Source organism: Cetorhinus maximus, chromosome 9, assembly GCF_964194155.1.
Source record: "Cetorhinus maximus chromosome 9, sCetMax3.hap1.1, whole genome shotgun sequence".
Classification (NCBI taxonomy): Eukaryota; Metazoa; Chordata; class Chondrichthyes; order Lamniformes; family Cetorhinidae; genus Cetorhinus; species Cetorhinus maximus.
In genome coordinates, this window is record NC_135887.1 from 85,787,581 (window position 1) to 85,807,877 (window position 20,297).

At 41.7% G+C, this 20,297-nt stretch overlaps 1 protein-coding gene across 1 annotated transcript in view; it reads right to left on the reverse strand.

Annotated features, from left to right (window-relative positions):
• Nucleotides 1–212: 212 nt before the first annotated feature.
• Nucleotides 213–20,297, reverse strand: part of LOC144685068 (tryptophan 5-hydroxylase-like) — a 42,635-nt gene continuing 22,550 nt past the window's right edge. The window contains exons 5-10 of the mRNA XM_078549604.1: nucleotides 14,862–14,962; nucleotides 13,496–13,563; nucleotides 11,709–11,905; nucleotides 8,632–8,767; nucleotides 469–595; nucleotides 213–365 (exon numbers count right to left, since the gene is read on the reverse strand). Of these exons, the coding sequence (XP_078405730.1) occupies nucleotides 213–365; nucleotides 469–595; nucleotides 8,632–8,767; nucleotides 11,709–11,905; nucleotides 13,496–13,563; nucleotides 14,862–14,962 (782 nt within the window). The remainder of the gene's footprint in view (nucleotides 366–468; nucleotides 596–8,631; nucleotides 8,768–11,708; nucleotides 11,906–13,495; nucleotides 13,564–14,861; nucleotides 14,963–20,297) is intronic.

The following is a 20,297-nucleotide window of genomic DNA, read 5'->3' on the forward strand; positions in this document are numbered from 1 at the left end:
TTGGAATATAGGAGGAACAAGAGCAATGTCCATTGGGTTGTGATAAATTAAAAAAGATAAGAACAGTTGCACTGGTGAGAGTGAGGTTGGAGGTTAGAGGTGAGAGAAAGTTCAGAAAACAATATCCTTATAAATCAAAAGGCAAAAATGCACGAAGGAAAGCAGTGATGAGGGAATAGGTAATCACCTAGACTTTATGCCAGATTGAAACATTAATTATGCAGATCTACTGCACTGTCAGGTCCTGGTTTGCTCAGAGTGATACTAACCTTCAGTTCACTGACAGAAGACAGCAGACCTGCTCCATAGACTCTGAGTTGGCCATCTTGCTTACACAGACCAAATTCCACAGTAAAAAAGTAGCACTGTAAAATGAATCAACAGTGAACAGCCATAATCAAAACACAATCATCTCCTTACATCATATAGCTGTGCTTCCACATTTATTCACAATTTAGTGTAGCTTACTGTGGCTAGTTTCTGAACTGCTTCATCAGATGCTCCCAGAGAGGCCAAGCCAATCTCCTGAGAAAATTGAGCAAAACTGGGTTCAGCCAAAAGAGGAACGTGTCCCAACAGTTCATGGCATGTGTCACTGAGATAGAAGTACAAGAAAAAAAATTGCCATAAATTACTGTGGTAATGCTATTTGGTATTGTTTATGCAGGCAATAAGCAAAATATCAAACTGTAAAGGAATAATTAAGATGCAATTAAAAATTTAATTTGAACATCAACGTTGAAATGAGTGAAATAAATTTGAATATCACTATACACTGGAATTATTATATAAGAAAAAGTTCTTAACAATGTAAGTTCTTGATTTCTGTCTTGAACATGCTCAATGTTTGAACTTCACAGCCCTTTGGGGTAGAGAATTCCAAAGATTCACCACCCTTTTAGTGAAGAAATTTCTCCTCATCTCAGTCTTAAATGGCCTGCCATTCTGAGACAGTGACCCCTGGTTCTAGACTCACCAGCCTGGGGAACATCCACTCTACATCTACCCTGTCATGCCCAGCAAGAATTTTGTAAGTTTCAATGAGATCACCTCTCATTCTTCAGAACTCTAGAGAATACAGACCCAGTTTCCTCAATCTCTCCTCATAAAACAATCTCACCACCCCAGGGATTAGTCTGGTGAACCTCTGTTGTACTCCCTCCATGGCAAGTATATCCTTCCTCAAGGAGACCAAAACTGTACACAATACTCCAGGTGTAGTCTCACCAAGGCTCCAAACAGTTGCAGCAACAAATCTTTACTTCTGTACTCAAAACCCCTTGCAATGAAGGCCAACATACCATTTGCTTTCCTAATTGCTTGCTGCACCTGCATGCAAGTGACTCATGAACAAGAACACTCAAGAAGCTCAACACCATCCAGAACAAAGCAGCCCATTTGTTTGGCACCTCATCCACAAACATTCACTCCCTCCAAACCGACACACAGTGGCAGCAGTGTGTACCATCTACAAGGTGCACTGCAGCAACTCACCAAGGCTCCTTTTACAGCACCTTCCAAACACACGACCACTACTACATGGAAGGACAAAGGCAGCAGACATGTGAAAACATCACCACCTGGAAGTACCCCTCCAGGCCACTCACCATCCTGACTTGGAAATATATTGACATTCCTTCACTGTCGCTGGGTCAAAGTCCAGAAACTCTCTCCCCAATCCAAGAAGGCACCACCACCTTCTTAAGGGCAATTAGGGATGGGCAATAAATGCTGGCCTAGGACACCCAAGTCCCTTTGGACATCAACCCTTCCCAATCTCTCATCATTTAAGAAATTCTCTGCCTTTATGTTTTTTCTACCAAAGTGGATAACTCCACACTTATTCACATCATATTCCATCTTCCCTGTTCTTGCCGTGAATGGGCAAGTGAATCTGAGCCTGTCCACGTTCCCTTGAAGCCCCCTTCCATCCTCCTCACAACTTACATTCCTACCTAGTTTTTCACCATCAATAAATTTGTAAATATTACATTTGGTCCTCATAAATCATTTATATAGATTGTGAACAGCTGTGGCCCCAGCACTGACCCTTGCAGTAGCCCACTAGTAAGAGTCTGCCATCCTGAGATTGGCCCATTTATTCCTCCTTTCCGTTTTCTTTCTGTTAACCAATTCTCAATCCATACCAGAATATTATCCCCAAGACCATGTGCTCTAATTTTGTTTACTAGCAAAAGGGGAAGGATCCGGTTGTCATGGTCCACATAGGTACCAATGAGATAGGTGAGGATTACGAAAGGAATTCTGCTTAAGAGGGTATGAACAGGTCGGAGCCAAATTAAAAAGAAGAACCACAAAGGTAACAATCTCTGGATTACTACCTGAACCACAAGCAAATTGGTAAAGGGTATAAAAGAGCAGATAGTTGAATGTGTGGTTCAAAGGTTGCTGTGGGAGAAAAGGGTTTCAATTTATGGGGCACTGGCACCAATGTACCATTGTGACGGCCTTCGCCTGAACAATGTTGGGGCCAGTGTCCTGGCAAATCATAGAACTAAAGGCCACAGCCTTCTCTACAGAACTAAATAGTGGGGATGGGGAGGTTCACGTGAGAGAACATTTATAAAGTTAAATAGAAAGGTCAATAGTGAAGGATAGCAAAGTGGAACCAACCAGGGAACAGACTATTTTAGGCTGACCCTAGTTCTGCTTTTAACACATTCTGCTATCTTACCTTTATGCAACTATCAGCACCTTCTTTAGTCTTTACCACCACCATTAACACTACCTTTGTCTTGTGTCCATGACATCTTTCTCAATCTCTCCTGAGCTTCCACCTATCCCTTACCTTCTATCTTGCCCCACCTGCTCCACCCCCTCTTAAACAGTATAAAATCTATCACATTTCTACTTCTCTTTAGCTCTGAAGAAGAGTCATAGGAACTCGAAATGTTAACTCTGTTTCTCTCTCCACAGATGGTGCCAGATCTACTGAGTTCTTCCAGCATTTTCTGTTTTTATTTCAGATTTCCAGCATCCATAGTATTTTTCTTTCATCGTTATTTTTGATTGGTAATGTTTAATGAAACAGGATTAATTAAAAACCCCATAGTAAAGGATCCTCTAGGCAAGAGTTATCATAACATGATGGAATTTCACGTTCACTTTGAGGGTGAGAAATTTTGGTCTGAAACTCATGTCTTAAATTTAAATAAAGGCAATTATAAGGGTATAAAGATGAGTTGGGTAAAGTGGAATGGGAAAATAGATTAAAAGGTAAGATGGTAGAGAAACATTTAAGGAGATATTTTATAACTCTCAACAAAGATATATTCCATTGAGAAGAAAGAATCTACAAGAAGGGTGTACCATCTATGGCTAACTAAAGAATTTAAGGATGGCATCAAATTGAAAGAAGAGATATACAATGCTGAAAAGATTAGTGGTAGCCCAGAATATTGGGAAAATATTAGGAACCAGCAAAGGATAACTAAAAGTGTAACAAAGATGGAGAAATTGCAGTATGAGAGAAAGCTAGCGAGAAATATAAAAACAGACAGTAAAAGCTTCTACAAGATATTAAAAAAACAAGAGAGCAGCTAAAGTAGGTGTTGGTCCCTTAGAGAATGTCATGACAGCAGATCACAGCCCAAATTACTTAGAGACATACTAAACTTTTTTAAGGAAGACATGTGATTTTTTTTTAAAAAGACTTACAAGCAAAAGCTGGCTGGGAATTAAAGTAACCATTTGCTGGAAAATTCCGATGCGGATTACACTTAACCGACTAGCCCAGAGATTGTAATGCTGCACCTAAAAAGGTGTCAAGGCCTATTCCAGACAGAGAAACTTCAAAGGCAGAGATGCAATGCAAAAGAACTTTAATCTCCTGTGGTTGCAGAGACAATGGAGACTGATTATCATCTCAGCAGAAACCATCTCTTGTTGAATTATATCCCAGAATGTGGACATGATCTGAGTTGAAAGGAAGCAGATTCTGGGCAAAAGACAGTTTGCAGAGTTTGCAACATGTCTTTTGGGTTGAGTCGGTTGTTAGGAAGGCAAGTGCAATGTTGGCATTTATTTCGAGAGGACTAGAATATAAAAGCAGGGATGTGCTGCTGAGGCTTTATAAGGCTCTGGTCAGACCACATTTAGAATATTGTGAGCAATTTTGGGCCCCGTATCTCAGGAAGGATGTGCTGGCCCTGGAGGCGGTCCAGAGGAGGTTCACGAGAATGATCCCAGGAATGAAAGGCTTAACATATGAGGAACGTTTGAGGACTCTGGGTCTATACTCGATGGAATTTAGAAGGATGAGGGGGGATCTGATTGAAACTTACAGAATACTGAAAGGCCTGGATAAAGTGGACGTGGGGAAGATGTTTCCATTAGTAGGAGAGACTAGGACCCGAGGGCACAGCCTCAGAGTAAAGGGAAGACCTTTTAGAACAGAGATGAGTAGAAACTTCTTTAGCCGGAGAGTGGTGAATCTATGCGATTCATTGCCACAGAAGGCTGTGGAGGCCAGGTCATTGAGTGTATTTAAGACCGAGATAGATAGGTTCTTGATTGGTAAAGGGATCAAAGGTTACGGGGAGAAGGTGGGAGAATGGGGTTGAGAAACTTATCAGCCATGATTGAATGGCGGAGCAGACTCGATGGGCCGAATGGCCTAATTTCTGCTCCTATGTCTTATGGTCTTATGGTCTTATTCTGAAGAGGTCCCAGCGGATTGGTAAACCAATTGCAAATGTAACACCTCAGAAAGGAGGGGAACAGAAAGAAGGAAACTATAGGCCAGTTAGTCTAACATCTATCATGGGGAAAATGCTAGAATCCATTATGAAGGAGATAGTAGCAGGGAATTTAGAGAATCGGAATACAATTTGTGAAAGGGAAATCATGTTTGACAAGTTTATTAAGAGTTCTTTGAGGGTGTAACAAGCAAGTTAGATAAAAGGGAACAAGTGGATGCAGTGTGCTTGGATTTCCAAAGGGCATTTGATAAGGTGCCACATAAAAAGTTTCTGAACAAGATAAGAGCTCATGGTGTTGGGGGTGATACATTAGCATGGATAGAGGATTGGCTAACTAACAAGAAAATGAGAGGTTAAATGGGTAATTTTCAGGTTGACAAACTGTGCCCCAAGGATCAGCTTTGGGGCCTCAATTATTTACAATCTATATTAATGACTTGGATGAAGGTACAGACTATATTGTAGCCAATTTGCTGATGATAGAAAGATAGATAGTAAAGCAAGTTGTGAGGAGAATACAAAGAGTTCTGTAAAGGGATAGAGACAAGTTAAATGAGTCAGCAGAAGAATGGCAAATGGAATATAATGTGGGAAAATGTGGAACCGTCCACTTTGGCAGGAGCAATAGTAAAACATATCATTATTTAAATGGAAAAAGACTACAGAATGCTGGGTGTCCTTGTTCATGAGTCTCACAAAATTAGCATACAGTTACAGCAAGTAATTAGGAAGGCAAATGGCCTTTATTGCAGGGGAATGACGTATAAAAATAGGGAAGTCTTACTATAGCTATATAGGGCATTGGTGAGACTGCACCTGGAGTACTGTGTACAGTTTGGGTCTCCTTACTTAAAGAGGGATATACTTGCATTGGAGGCAGTTCAAAGAAGGCTCACTAGGCTGATTCCAGGGCTGAAAGGGTTGTCTTATGAGGAAAGGTTGAGCAGGTTGGGCCTGATTGGATTTTAGAAGAATGAGAGGTGATCTTATTGAAACATATAAGATTCTAAGGGACTCGACAGGGTAGGTGCTCAGAGGATGCTTTTTTCTCATAAGGGAATCTAGAACTAGGGGACACAGTTTAAAAACAACGGGTCTCCCGTTTAAGGCAGAGATGAGGACGACTTTAACAAAAACAGAATTACCTGGAAAAACTCAGCAGGTCTGGCAGCATCGGTGGAGAAGAAATCAGTCAACGTTTCGAGTCTTCATGACCCTTCGGTAGAACTGAGTATAGTTAGGAGAAAGGTGAAATATAAGCTGGTCTAAGGTGGGGGGGCGGGGAGAGAGAAGTTGAGGGTGTGGTGATTGTGGAGATAAGCAAGCAGTGATAGGAGCAGATAATCAAAAGATGTCACAGACAAAAGGATCAAAGAGGTGTTGAAGGTGGTGATATTGTCTAAGAAAAGTGCTAATTAAGAATGGAAGACAGGATACTCAAGGTACAGCTCTAGTGGGGGTGGGGTGGAAAGACTAACAAAGTTTTAGTTTTAGATTTAAAAATAATGGAAATAGGTGGGAAAAGAAGAATCTATATAAATTATTGAAAAAAAAGGGGAGGGGGGAGAAACGGGGTGGGGATGGGGGGAGGGGGAGCTTAAGATCTAAAGTTGTTGAATTCAATATTCAGCCCGGAAGGCTGTAAAGTGCCTAGTCGGAAGATGAGTTGCTGTTCCTCCAGTTTGCGTTGGGCTTCACTGGAACAATGCAGCAAGCCAAGGACAGACATGTGGGCAAGAGAACAGGGTGGAGTGATTAAATGGCAAGCGACAGGGAGGTTTGGGTCTTTCTTGCGGACAGACCGCAGGTGTTCTGCAAAGCGGTCGCCCAGTTTGCGTTTGGTCTCTCCAATGTAGAGGAGACCGCATTGAGAGGAACGAATGCAGTAGACTAAGTTAGGGGAAATGCAAGTGAAATGCTGCTTCACTTGAAAGGAGTGTTTGGGCCCTTGGACGGTGAGGAGAGAGGAAGTGAAGGGGCAGGTGTTGCATCTTCTGCGTGGGCATGGGGAGGTGCCATAGGTGGGGGTTGAGGAGTAGGGGGTGATGGAGGAGTGGACCAGGGTGTCCCGGAGGGAACGATCCCTACGGAATGCCGTCGGGGGGGTGAAGGGAAGATGTGTTTGGTGGTGGAATCATGCTGGAGTTGGCGGAAATGGCGGAGGATGATCCTTTGAATGTGGAGGCTGGTGGGGTGATAAGTGAGGACAAAGGGACCCTATCATGTTTCTGGGAAGGAGGAGAAGGCGTGAGGGTGGATGCGCGGGATATGGGCCAGACACGGTTGAGGGCCCTGTCAACAACCGTGGGTGGAAAACTTTGGTTAAGGAAGAAGGAGGACATGTCAGAGGAGCTGTTTTTGAAGGTAGCGTCATCAGAACAGATGCGAAAGAGGCGAAGGAACTGAGAGAATGGGATGGAGTCCTTACAGGAAGCGGGGTGTGAGGAGCTGTAGTCGAGGTAGCTGTGGGAGTCAGTAGGCTTGTAATGGATATTGGTGGACAGTCTATCATCAGAAATTGAGACATGCCCACGCAGAAGACTCCCACTAGAGCTGTACCTTGAGTATCCTGTCTTCCATTCTTAATTAGCACTTTTCTTAGACAATATCACCACCTTCAACACCTCTTTGATCCTTTTGTCTGTGACATCCTTTGATTATCTGCTCCTATCACTGCTTGCTTATCTCCACAATCATCCCACCCTCAACTTCTCTCTCCCCCCGCCCCCCACCTTAGACCAGCTTATATTTCACCTTTCTCCTAACTATACTCAGTTCTGCCGAAGGGTCATGAAGAATTGAAACGTTGACTGATTTCTTCTCCACCAATGCTGCCGGACCTGCTGAGTTTTTCCAGGTAATTCTGTTTTTGTTTCGGATTTCCAGCATCCGCAGTAGCTTTTAGCTTTTTGTTTTTATCTATGAGGAAGACTTTCTTCTCTCAGAGGGTCATTAGTCTTTGGAATTCTCTTCCACAGGGCGCAGTGGAGGCTGGGTCATTGAATATATTCAAGGATGAGTTAAACAGATTTTTGATCTACTCGGGAGGAAAGGGTTATGGGGAACAGACAGGCAAGTGGAATTAAGGCCATAATAGGATCAGCCATGATCTTATCGAATGATGGAAGAGACTCAATGGGCCAAATGGCCTACTCCTGCTCCTATTTCTTATGATCTTATAAATATGAAGTTAAGAATGCATAGTACTGAAAAAGATGATTCAATAATGACATTAGAACTAGTCCACAAATACAGTGGCAAGACAGTTGGCATTTAAAGTCAATATTTGACAAATATTTAATTGTGTTTACTCAAAATATCAACAGGACAAATAAGAGCATCAGAATACAACTTTTATATTACTAGCACCAATATAAATGAATTAATTATCAGGTTGCATACTGTTAATTGTAATTAATTGTATGGAGGTGGTGACCATTAACTGATGATTCCCTGCTGGTGCTTTCTGGATTAGGAAGTATGTGCTTGAAATGTACACCTCTGTAAATAAATATAAAAATGTGTGAATATTGGCTCCAGTTCTATCCTTCACCAACTGGTTTTCTGTAATCGAAAGCCCACCTGAATTTTATAAGCTGTTCCATTACACATCCTCAATTAGTACTGGTAATGAAAAGCAGAGACAGCTGTTACTAATATTCTCTCAATCAATGCATCAGAATATTGGGATTCATTCTAAAATCCTGTTATGGATATTAAGACTCCCTTTATTTTCAGCAGTCCAAACATTTCAAATGTACTTGAAGTAGCTGTGATAGCTCTAATTTTACATAAATTACATTAATATGTAGCACTTTTCAAGCCATATCATATATTCTTGTCATGCTGTCCCCCTTTCTCTTCCCTGCTGTTCAGTACCATGCCCAGCTATTGCCATTGAAAGACTTACGGTTCAGGGGTGTACAGAGGGTCTGAGCTGTGCCTCACGTATTGAGTGCAATGAAACACTCGAAATGCCAGACCAGCCAGGAAATCCCGAGGAGACAGGTAACCAGCTACTGGTCGGATAGTGAACCCACTCCTTTCTAAAAAAATAAGGGAAAGGTGTTACAGTGGTACAGAAATAGAAAAAGATACAACTTGAGCAATTAAATAAGTTACATGAATTGAAAATATCATAAGAAAATAAAGATTTTAGGCACTCAACAATGCCAATTGGGCCAACAAGACTGTCACTTTTGCATAGATCAACCTTATCTAACTCCCTTCTTAACATGTCCCACAACCCCTTTTATTTATCCAGAAATGCATTTACTTGCCTTTTGAAGCTTTCATAATGTCCATTACAACAGTTCTTCCAAGCCATTTTATTCCACAATGCACTGATTTAAAAAATGCATCCAACTTACTATTTCACTCCAAGTTCCTTGTGTCTCTAACATTTGAACCTTAGCAATGTGAACAATTTACCTGGAACAAACTTTTCAATTTTATTTGAAATTTTAAAACCTTAAGAACGTAAGCAAATCTAGAATGAGATAAGAACATTTTGCCCATCTTAACCCACTCCATCCAGAGTCAGTAAGAACAGGAGTAGGCCATTCAGCTACTCTCTTTTACTCCCAATTCCTTCCCCTTTCTCCGTATCTCATTATATCCTTCAAGTGACTTTCTTGCTCTTTAAGCACCTCAATTGATTCTACATCAATGATTTTCTGGGTAGTATACACCATATTCTCATTACCCCTTGTTTGAATTTTTTTTTCCTATGTTTGCTGGTACCTAATTCAAGTCTTGAACATGCTAATCAGATTCTCACAATGTTTTTTCCCATAACCAACAAGATACATAGAATTCCCAGGGAAGGTAATTAATTTGGCATCAACTGATGCCTTTTGGAGAATATAATTCAAATTTATGCATCTTGTCCTCATAATTAAGTCCCTTCATCTGAGCTCTTGACCTGTTAAATTAGCACTGCACTCCATCCAGAGATATCCTTCCTAAATTGGGCACTGAACTAAACACAATGCTCCAAAATGGGTCTAATTGTGCTCTTTTTGTAACTGCTTGCTTTGATACTCTACATGGCAGATTTTCTGATCATGATGCTGAGGTTCTGGTGTCAGTGCACATAAAGTCCTCCTAATTATCAATGTTGTCTGAGGTCCTGGCATGGAATGTGCTCAGAGTGGGAGTGCAGAGTAGTAGGTCATGCAAACCCACTAGAATTCTTTAAGGAGTTCACTGAAACATTGGTTAGAGAAAAGTTCCACCAACAGAGACAGTTTTCTTTGTTACAAGGAGTTTGACAGAACGTAGATAAAGTAAGGTGAGCTGTGCTATTAGTATCGCTTTACTTGTCCACTTATGGTTTGTGAATTTCAACAATTCATTGATTTATATTTGGCCTTTTCTCACTAACGGCTAATCTGTTTGTGTTTTGAAAGAATGGAGATGGACACTTTTTTTTATTCATTCATGGGATGCGGACATCACTAGCTGGGCCAGCATTTATTGCCCATCCCAAATTACTCTTGAGAAGGGGGTGGTGAGCTGCCTTCTTGAACCTCCGCAATCTATGTGGTGTAGGTACACCCACAGTGCTGTTAGGGAGGGAGTTACGGGATTTTGACCCAGCGACAGTGAAGGAATGGCGATATATTTCCAAGTTAGGATGGTGAGTGGCTTGGAGGGGAACATCCAGGCAGTGGTGTTCCCAGGTGTCTGCTGCCCCTGTCCTTCTAGATAGTAGAGGTCATGGGTTTGGAAGGTGCTGTCGAAGGAGCCTTTGTGAATTCCTGCAGTGCATCTTGTAGATGGTACACACTGCTGCACTCTGCGTCGATGGTGGAGGGAGTGAATGTTCATGGATGTGGTGCCAATCAAGCAGGCTGCTTTGTCCTGGATAGTGTCGAGCTTCTTGAACGTTGTTGGAGCTGGACTCATCCAGGCAAGTGGGGAGTATTCCATCACACTCCTGACTTGTGCCTTGTAGATTGTGGACAACCTTTGAGGAGTCAGGAGGTGAGTTACTCACCACAGGATTCCTAGCCTCTAACCTGCTTTTGTAGCCACAGTATTTATTTGGCTAGTCCAGTTCAATTTCTGGTCAATGGTATGTTGTTAGTGGGGGAATCAGCGAAGGTAATGCCATTGAATGCGGTGGTTAGATTCTCTCATATTGGAGATGATCACTGCCTGGCACTTGTGTGGTGCAAATGTCACTTGTCAGCCCAACCGTTGTTATTGTCCAGGTCTTGCTGCATTTGGACATGGACTGCTTCAGTATCTGAGGAATCGCGAATGGTGTTGAACATTGTGCAATCATCAGCGAACAATCCCTCACTTCTGACCTTATGATGGAAGAAGGTCATTGATGAAGCAGTTGAAGATGCTAGGACACTAACCTGAGGAACTCTTGCAGTAATGTCCTGAAACTGAAATGACTGACCTCCAACAACCAAAACCATCTTCCTTTGTGCTAGGTATGACACCAATCAGTGGAGAGTTTTCCCCCTGATTCCCATTGACTCCACTTTTGCCATTACAATGTATTATTGCATGTAGTTCATATAACAAGAAGCCCCAGGTCTCACCATCGAAGACTAATTATTGAGAACTAAATGTACGCTCCCGATTTTAAGCAATACTGAACCCAAGAAAATATCTATCATAGACTTTAAATTGTATCAGTGGTATTTAGCACCAAACCAGGGAGTGAGAAAATCATGGTAGCAAATCAGCAAAATTGCAATTCACAGCACCAAGTCATGGAGCACGTGGTTTAAGACAACAAACATCACAGCATCAAATCACAGATAGTGTGACACAAGGTACCAAACAACAGAGAGTGTGATTTAGAGCACACAAGAGTAGAAAATATGAAAGACAGAATTCAGAGGGAAATACCGTGTCCTTGTATGATTATAATCCACTGCTATTACAAATTATGCAATGACACTGCAATTTTTTTCATGAAAAAGTAGAAAAGGATAAATATTTTCCCACGTTTCTGTGACTCACCTTTTAGGAACCTGGATACATCCTCCAATTGAGGAACATTGTCCTCCCTGTAGCCACAATACTTTGTCAGCAGAGGCAAATTCTTCAGATATTCTCTGCAGGCATGGGTCGGGTACAGCTTGGTCAACTCTCGGAAAACTGTGCCCCAGGTACTCACTTCTTCCTCTGTGAATTCTACCCGTGGAATGGGGTCACCACTGCAGAGACAGGTCACGGTTAATCTCGAATAGTCTTATTCCCCCACTGTCAGGAGTTACCATACCATCTCAACCTATCCCAACCCCTGTTGTCCTACTGCTACCTGTACCATGCAATAACTTCATGATTTTTAGTGGAAATAGTTGTACTGAAATGAAGGATATTTAGCCTTGGGGAGAGGAAATGTTTTTCAGTTTATGCTTGCAGTGTCAGCATAAATGTTTCCTAGGTCAATATTAAATACAATATTAAATACAAAGTAAAGCAACCTCTGGTCTTTTCTCAACTTTAAATGCAGCGTCTGTAGCCTAGCTAATTCTGATTGCTAAATTAATGCCAGTTAGGGTAAAATTAGGGACAGTTTTGTGCTGTGGAATCATTCCAACTCAGAATTGGATTGATACTGTTCCAAACTCATTTTGTGCAAGACCAAAGCATTAATTTGGTTCTGAACACCCATCAACCAGCATGTCCACCACAGCATCTTGATTTCTACCATATCACTTTTCCTTCAGTCGCTTGGTCAAAATTCTCAAACATTACTCTGGGTGTACTTACACCACATGAACTGCAATGGTTCACGAGGGATGGGAAATAAATGTTGGCCTAGCCAGCAATGCTAACATCCCATGAATGAATTTTAAAAATGTCACCACGTAGCCACCTCAACCCTAAAATGACCCTGAATGTTTCAACATACTATAGAGTATGGAAAATTTCTGGGTATTTTGATTACCCAGTATCTTTCATCAAATCTATTTTTGCTCACAGTAACAATCAGTAAACAAATTTGCTGAGACATCTGTCTTCTGTCCAGTCCTGCACATCTGATGTTATCCCACCCAAACTCCAATCCAATGGGTGGACTGGGTTAAGTGCATTAGTCTTTGATCTCTGCTCCACCGGTGTGAATCTAACATAGATTGATTAGGAGAAAGCTTCCTGTCCCTATGGTCTGTCAGGGTTCTCCATAAACTAGTTTGTATAGTCTCAATCCAATCAATAAGTGGATACAAGCCAAATTTAGAATTGGCACTAAATATGTAATTTCATTCAGGAAGCCTCAGGATGGCTGATTTGGAAAAAAGAAAACTGTCAAACTGTTGTTTTGAGGGTGCACATTTACAACCTCAACTTTGGGGTAGAAAGAATGGATTTTACTCTGTATCTAAAAACTGTTGCATCTAACCAGATGGGACAGTGCAGTTGGAGCTTTGCTCTATCTAAATGGTGCCATACTGGATTTGCGACTGATTGATGCTGATACTGGGTGCGTAAAATGGAAAATAATCCAATCCCAGCCTCAGCATCCTTCATGTTGATAAGCACACAATTCAATATTAGAAAAAAACAGATTAAAGCTGCTTCCCACCCCCCCACCCGCCTCCACCCCCCAGCCCCCAAAGCTCCCTCACCCTGCCCCCCTGCAGTAGCTTCTGTGGCTGGCAGAGTAACAGTACAAAAGGTAGCATCACTAGTTACTAAACTGCAAGTTAGCATTTTGACACAGTAAAAATAAAAGAACTCCCATCTGAGTGAATGAGAGATGGAGATGGTGTGCATTTCAGGACTGTTGTCAACACACTTACTGTTTGTAGTCCATGGCCAGGTCAGCAAAATATTTTCTCCTCTTCCGGTAGACGTTGTCTTTGAATCCCTGTCAAAATTGGAGCAAACAGGTGAGGAAGCGGTCTGCCATTCTCTAAATCAGTGTACGCTCAGTAAAGTCAGTAATCATGAAAAGAAACTTTAAATAACAATAATTATACTTTTAAAGTGTGCCAAAATGCACTTCAAAAAGCCTAGCAGTTAAAGGAAATATCAGGTATACTACTGAGCTGTTCAGACCCAGAAGGTCCCATGCTCTATCCCTGATCTGTTCCGAATTAGCCAATGTTGTTCCAGGCAGCAGGGTTGCCAACATTAGCCACAGTACCCCAGTAATAAAATAGCCCATTCCCGATCTCTATCTAATGGCATCCCCCACCCCTCCAGCCCCAGGTGGAAAGTGGGTGTCAAGGTCAGAGGAAATTAGTTCAAATAACCCATAGCCTGACACCATTGCAGCTCACATATGCAGGGCCTGATTTTAACTCTGTGTAAGTGGATAGATTCTGAATGAGATAGCATCTCACCCAAAGAGTGACCATTGGATGAGGTGCTAGAGATCTGGCCCAAGGAGAGGAGAAAACAGGCGCAAAAAGAAACAAAAGCACAGCAAAAGAAAAAGAAAATTTCAGTTCAGATGCATTCACACTGGCACATTGTCTAAACTGTGTCACAGAATATTGAGGCATGGGCAGCTCCCAACACTGTAAGCACATATTGTGGTCATAATTGTGAGAAGTAACATTGAGGAGAGATTAAGGAACAGCCCACTAGTGGGAGGGAAATCTGTGAATAAAATTTACCCATTCCACTATAATATGGTTAAAAACTGTGCAAGAGCTGTTTAGTTTCCTGATCTCTCAGTTCAAAGGACCAATTTCGTGTTTTTTTGAGGTTGAGGCTGAAACATCTTATCAGGTCTAGTGGAGGGAGTTTTACTCTTCAATTGAAATGTTGTGATCATGAGCATAAAGCATTCCCTTCCCAACACTGACATTTCTGAGCATAGACATTCACCCTAAAATTCAAAGTTATCAGTGATTAGCTCCACTATGTAGTACTGCAGACTGGGGAATGATGGGATTATGCCCACAGCGCACCATTGTTCTTATTCCTGAATGTCAACTGTACTTCTAGGGTACAGAACAAGTATTGACCCACTGTGGGAGGGGATGTCAATGTCAGGCCACCATGGGCACTTCCCAGTTCTCAACTAAAGAGTGACATAAGCACCATCATGATGATATTTTATGAAAAGTCTGCAAACTGAGCTGAAGAAAATAAATAGGAGAAGGGAGTGAGTCAGGGACGCACCCCCCTCAGCTAAATAAGAAATGGGTTTCATACCGGGTGATCTGCATCCAGATCCGAGCCGTACATCAGCACCCGGTTTGCACATTTATCCAGATCAGTAATCTTCTTTGGAAACCAGGGAGTAGTTTCCATATCTGTGCAGAGAGATAAATAACTAAATTACACAGCAGGTCTACTCTCCATATCACCATAAGCAAATAGGTGAGGAAGAATAACAACATCTGCTCACCGTTCACATATATTTCAGAGAGGAACAATATTTGCACTGAGAAACAAAAGGTTTGGGAAATTGGTGATGATTCTATAGCAACTTCAGGAAATAACAATATTAATTTGGAAAAAGGTACAGAAAATATTGCTCTTTCGGCAGTGAGACAGACACATATAAATTAATATAACATACAGCATCTCTACCTCAGCATCAAAAGCACAAATTGAAAACAGGCTTGCACTTCAGTCCACAGGCACAAGGATTTAAAGCTGGTCAACTTAAACAATCGTATGTCCAAACCAAGCCCAACAATATTCCGTATATGTGTAAAAACAGCCACAAAGATTTATATAACATGCTCCATATGTCCCATTTTGAGACAAACAACATGAATATGACTAATATCATACTTCTGAAACAGAAATAGGTAACAATAAGAATTCTGTTCTGGACAGAGACAGGTTCAGAAAATAATCCATATTTTTCACAGAGAACAACAATGGGATTACAGATGGCTTATATTCCATATTAATATTGAAAACAGAATTATTGTAGAGGGCTAGTATTTTATATTTATATAGAAACAGCAATATAAAAGATGAGTAATATTCCACATTTATTGAGAGGGAGACAGATATTACAATGGAATAAAATTCAATGGAGTAAAATTCAATATTTATGAAAGAAAGAGATTACAGATGGATAATGTTCCATTTTTATATTGAGAAACAGGTTTATTGTAGAAACATAGGAGCACGAGTAGGCCATTCAGCCCTCGAGCCTGCTCCGTCGTTCAACTAGATCATAGCTGATCTTTTACCTCAACATCATGTTCCCGCATCATCCCCAAATCCCTTGATATCTTTAATATCTAGAAATCTATCGAGCTCTTGAACATACTCAATGACTGAGCATCCAAAGCCCTTTGGGGTAGAGAATTCAAAGATTCACCACCCTCTGAGTAAAGAAATTCCTCCCCATCTAAGTCTTAAATGGCCTACCTCTTATTCTGAGACCGTGTCCCCTGATGAATCTTAGTTGCCCTCCCTCAATGACACATATATCCTCCTTTACGTAAGGAGACCAAAACTGTATGCAATACTCAAGGAACCATCTCACCAAGGCTCTATACAATTGCAGCAATACATCTTTACCCCTGGCCTCAGGCAAGAGAAGAGACTGCAGAGCTAGGGCATTTCTGGGGAAGGGGGTATCCCAGGGTGTGTGCGGGGACACATGTTGATCTGTGCAAGTGGCCTCAAGAGGGTGAGGGCTAAGGAGACAGTCTCCAGAGGAGGTGAGGCCAGATGGAGACGTGAGGGTGTGTGAGAGAGTGAGTGGTGATGTCCCTTGAGCTGGCAGTGAGTGAGATGCCAGTGAATGTGTGATGGGCTTGAGTGTGTGAGTTTAGAGTGATGAGATGATTGCCTTACCCTAGCGGCACAGATGAGATCATTTATCCATTTTCTGCACTGGATGGCCGACCTCTTGTGTGCAACGTTGGCACTGACCACCTCTGCCATCGCCTCCCAAGCCAAAGTGGTACTGATAGGCCTCCTGCAGCCAGGGCAGGGGTAGAGGACATCGCGGTGGGCTCCAAGGGTGTCCAGAAAGCTGTCCAGTGTCATTGAATCAGGGGCTGCAGTATTTTTGCTTTTCGGGACTATGTCTTCTGTGCAGCAGTCCTGGCTGGAAGCACTGAGGGGTGTGAGCGTGGCTGCTCTTTAAATATGTCACCCGGTGTCAGTAAGCAGCGAGGTAACAGTGTGATGGGCGAATCAGAGGCTGCCTGCCAGCACAACGGCTTGTTCCCTGGGAATGCATGATTAATGAGACAGGATTGGGACAATACGACGTGAAAACCCACCATTGCAGCCAAAGGGTAAAAGGTTCTTTCTCCTGCTCACTACCGCACTTAGTGCAAATCTGGAACAATTCCACCCAATGTATTTGTTTAGTTTCTCTGCCATTTCCTTATCCCCTATTATAAATTCTCCTGTTCTGAAGAAAAGTCATACTGGATTCAAAATGTTAACTCTGTTTCTCTCTCCACAGATGCTGCCAGACTTTCCAGCACTTTCTGCTTTTATTTCAGATCTCCAGCATCTGCAGTATTTTGCTTTTATATAAATTCTCCTGTCTCTGCCTGTAATGGGACCACATTGGTCTTTGCTAATCTTTTCCTTTTTACATGTCAATAGAAGCTTTTACTGTCCATTTTTATGTTTCTTGCTGATTTACTTTCATATTCTTGGTCAGTTTCTTGGTCCTTCTTTTCTGAACTCTAAAATGCTCCCAATCCTCAGGCTTACTACTCTTTTGGCAACTTTATAAACCTCTTCCTTTGATCTAATACAATCCTTAACTTCTCTCATTAGCCATGGTTGGATCAATTTTCCTACTGGGCTTTTGTGTCTTAAGTGAATGCAAATGTGTTGTAAATCATGTATTAATTCTTTAATTGCCCGTCTACTGTCCTACCTTTTAAAGTAGTTTCCCAATCTACCAAGGGCTACCTGTCCCTCATACCTTCATAGTTTTCTTTGTTTAGATTTACAATCCTAGTTTCAAACGGAACCACATCACTTTCAAACTTAATGTAAAATTCCAATATATTATGGTCACTCTTCCCTAAAAGTTCCTTTACAATGAGATTATTAACTATCCCTTTCTCATTGCGTAGTATTAGATCTAAAATAACCCATTCTCTAGTTGGTTCCTCAACATACTGTTCTAGAAAAACATCTCATATACATTCCAGGAATTTGTCCTTCACAGCATTAGTGCCAATTAGGTTTATCCAGTATATATGATGAAGTCTCCGCTGATTGCTGTATTACCCTTAATACATACACCTCTAATTCCCTCCATTTATCCTGTGCCCTATATTACCATTATTTGGTGGCCTATGAACAACTCCTACCAATGTTTGCTGCCCCTTGATGTTCCTTAACTCCACCTAAACTGATTCTACATCTTGATTTTCAGATCTAAGATCCTTTCTCGCTAACGTACTGAACTCATCCTTTATTAACAGCTCTACCCCACCTTCTTTTCCATTTTGCATATCCTTCCTAAATGTTGAATACCGGTGAACATTCAGTTCCGAACCTTGGTCACCCTGCAGCCACATTTCCACAATGGCAACTTGGTCATTTCTGTTTACTACCGTTTATGCCGTCAATTCACCTATCTTGTCGTGAATGCTGCATTCAGAGAGAGTGCCTTTAGTTCGGTCTTTTTATTATTTTTATAATTATCTGCTGGTGCATTCTTAAGTTTGTACGCTCTGTCCCTTCTTGCCACACTGATTACCATTTCCCTTATTGCTACCTTGCTCTTTCGCCTTCTCCTCTCTCTTTAATTTGTCACATCTTTCCTCACATGCCAGGGCACTGGTCCCAGCATGGTTCATGTGAAAAGCATCTCAACGGTTCAGCTCCCACTTTCCACAGTACTGGTGCGAGTGCCCCAGGAATAAACATCCATTTCTCTCACACCAATTTGTGAGGCATGCATTTAACTCTCTAATCTTATTTACCCTATGCAGAGATTATTACCTTTCAGGTTCTGCTTTTTCATTTAGCCCCTGGCTGCTCATACCCTCTAAGAAGAACCTCATTCTCCATCTTACTTATGTCATTGGTACCTAAGTGAACTACAACAACTGGATCCTCCCCCTCCCACTGAAAGTTCCTCTGCAGCCTCAAGTAGATGAACTGAACCCTGGCACAGGGCAGGCAACACAGTCTTCCGGACTCTCTCTCCTGGCTGCAGGGAACTGTGCCTATCCACCTGACAAAACTGTCCCATACTACCATTGCATTTCTATTAACTCCCCCCATTTGAATGGCTTCTTGTACCACAGTGCCACGGTCAGTTTGTTCATCCACCCTGCAACCCCCACTTTCATCTGTACAGGCTGCAAGAACTTCGAACCTGTTGGACAATTGCAAGGGCTGAGGCTCCTCGACTTCTACCTTCTCGATCCCTAACCATGGACCAAATCATATGACCCTATCTAAAGGGATTTCACTGCCTCCTGGAACAAAGTGTCCTGGTAACATTTCCCCTTTCTGATGCATTGCAGTGAATGCAGCTCGGCCTCCCCCTCGATGACTCTGAGCCAAAGTTCCTCCAGCTGCAAACACTTACTGCAGGCGTATTTGCCTTGGACGCACAGGTGTCCCCGAGCTCCAACCTTTTACAGCCACCACACCTGTCCTGTCATTTTATAGCATTTAAGTAAATAATTATTTTAACTGATTAAATTTTAATTAATGTCTTAAGTCCTGCCTGTGGTTATATTCTTTTTCAATAAATGTTCTACTTACCAGTTGAAATTCCCCAATAAAGATAAATAGGAAAATCTCAGCCAACCTAATAAGCTTTACCACTATTAGTAAACCTTCTACTACTAATATAACCTTACAATTGCTAAAATTACCCGAGTTTTGAAAGGTAAATGAGAAAAATACTCACCAACCAATCAACCACCTGTTTTCTTGTGATGTTAGACTTGATTTTCTCAGAACTCAGCCGGTCCCCTCTGGAGTCATAGACTAAGCAAGCTCTTTTTGGAATTCTCCTGGCCTGCCGCTCTCACACTCTTTTATAAAGTCTTTATAAAAGGTAGCACTTAAATGGACAGCACCAGCATCTTCACTGCACCAAATTCCCTCACTCATCAAATTCCCAAGCTCACATTCTGTGTCTAGCTGTACTCAGTGATGAGCTGCTGTCTTTGTGCTTGCTTGATTGGTGCACTTAGAAAGACCACCTCTGTTTATACTAGCTGAAATTCTAATGAGATTAGTCAACACTGCTGATTAGAGAAACAAGTTCAAGCCAGCTACCTAACCAACTAACTGCAGCTGCCTCTTCAGTCGAAAGCTTATTTATCCCTGACGAAGATGGAAGAAAAACTTTAACTTTAACAGTAAAATGTAGTTAAATGCTAAATGCAAACTAAACAAGATTTTAGAAAGAGATTAACCCTTAACGTTCCCTCACTCACCAAATTCTGAAGATCACACTCTGTGTCTAGCTGCACTCAGTGACAACCTGCTGTCTGTGTGCTTGCTTATTTCATGTGCTTTGCAAGATTACCTATAAATATACTAGCTGAGATTCTACAGAGTTGAGTCAACACTGTTGGCTGGAGATCACAGTTCAAACTGGCTACCTAATTAATTAACTGCAGCTGCTTCTTCAGTAGAGAGCTTGTTGACTAAGACTGAAAGAAACAACTTTGACAG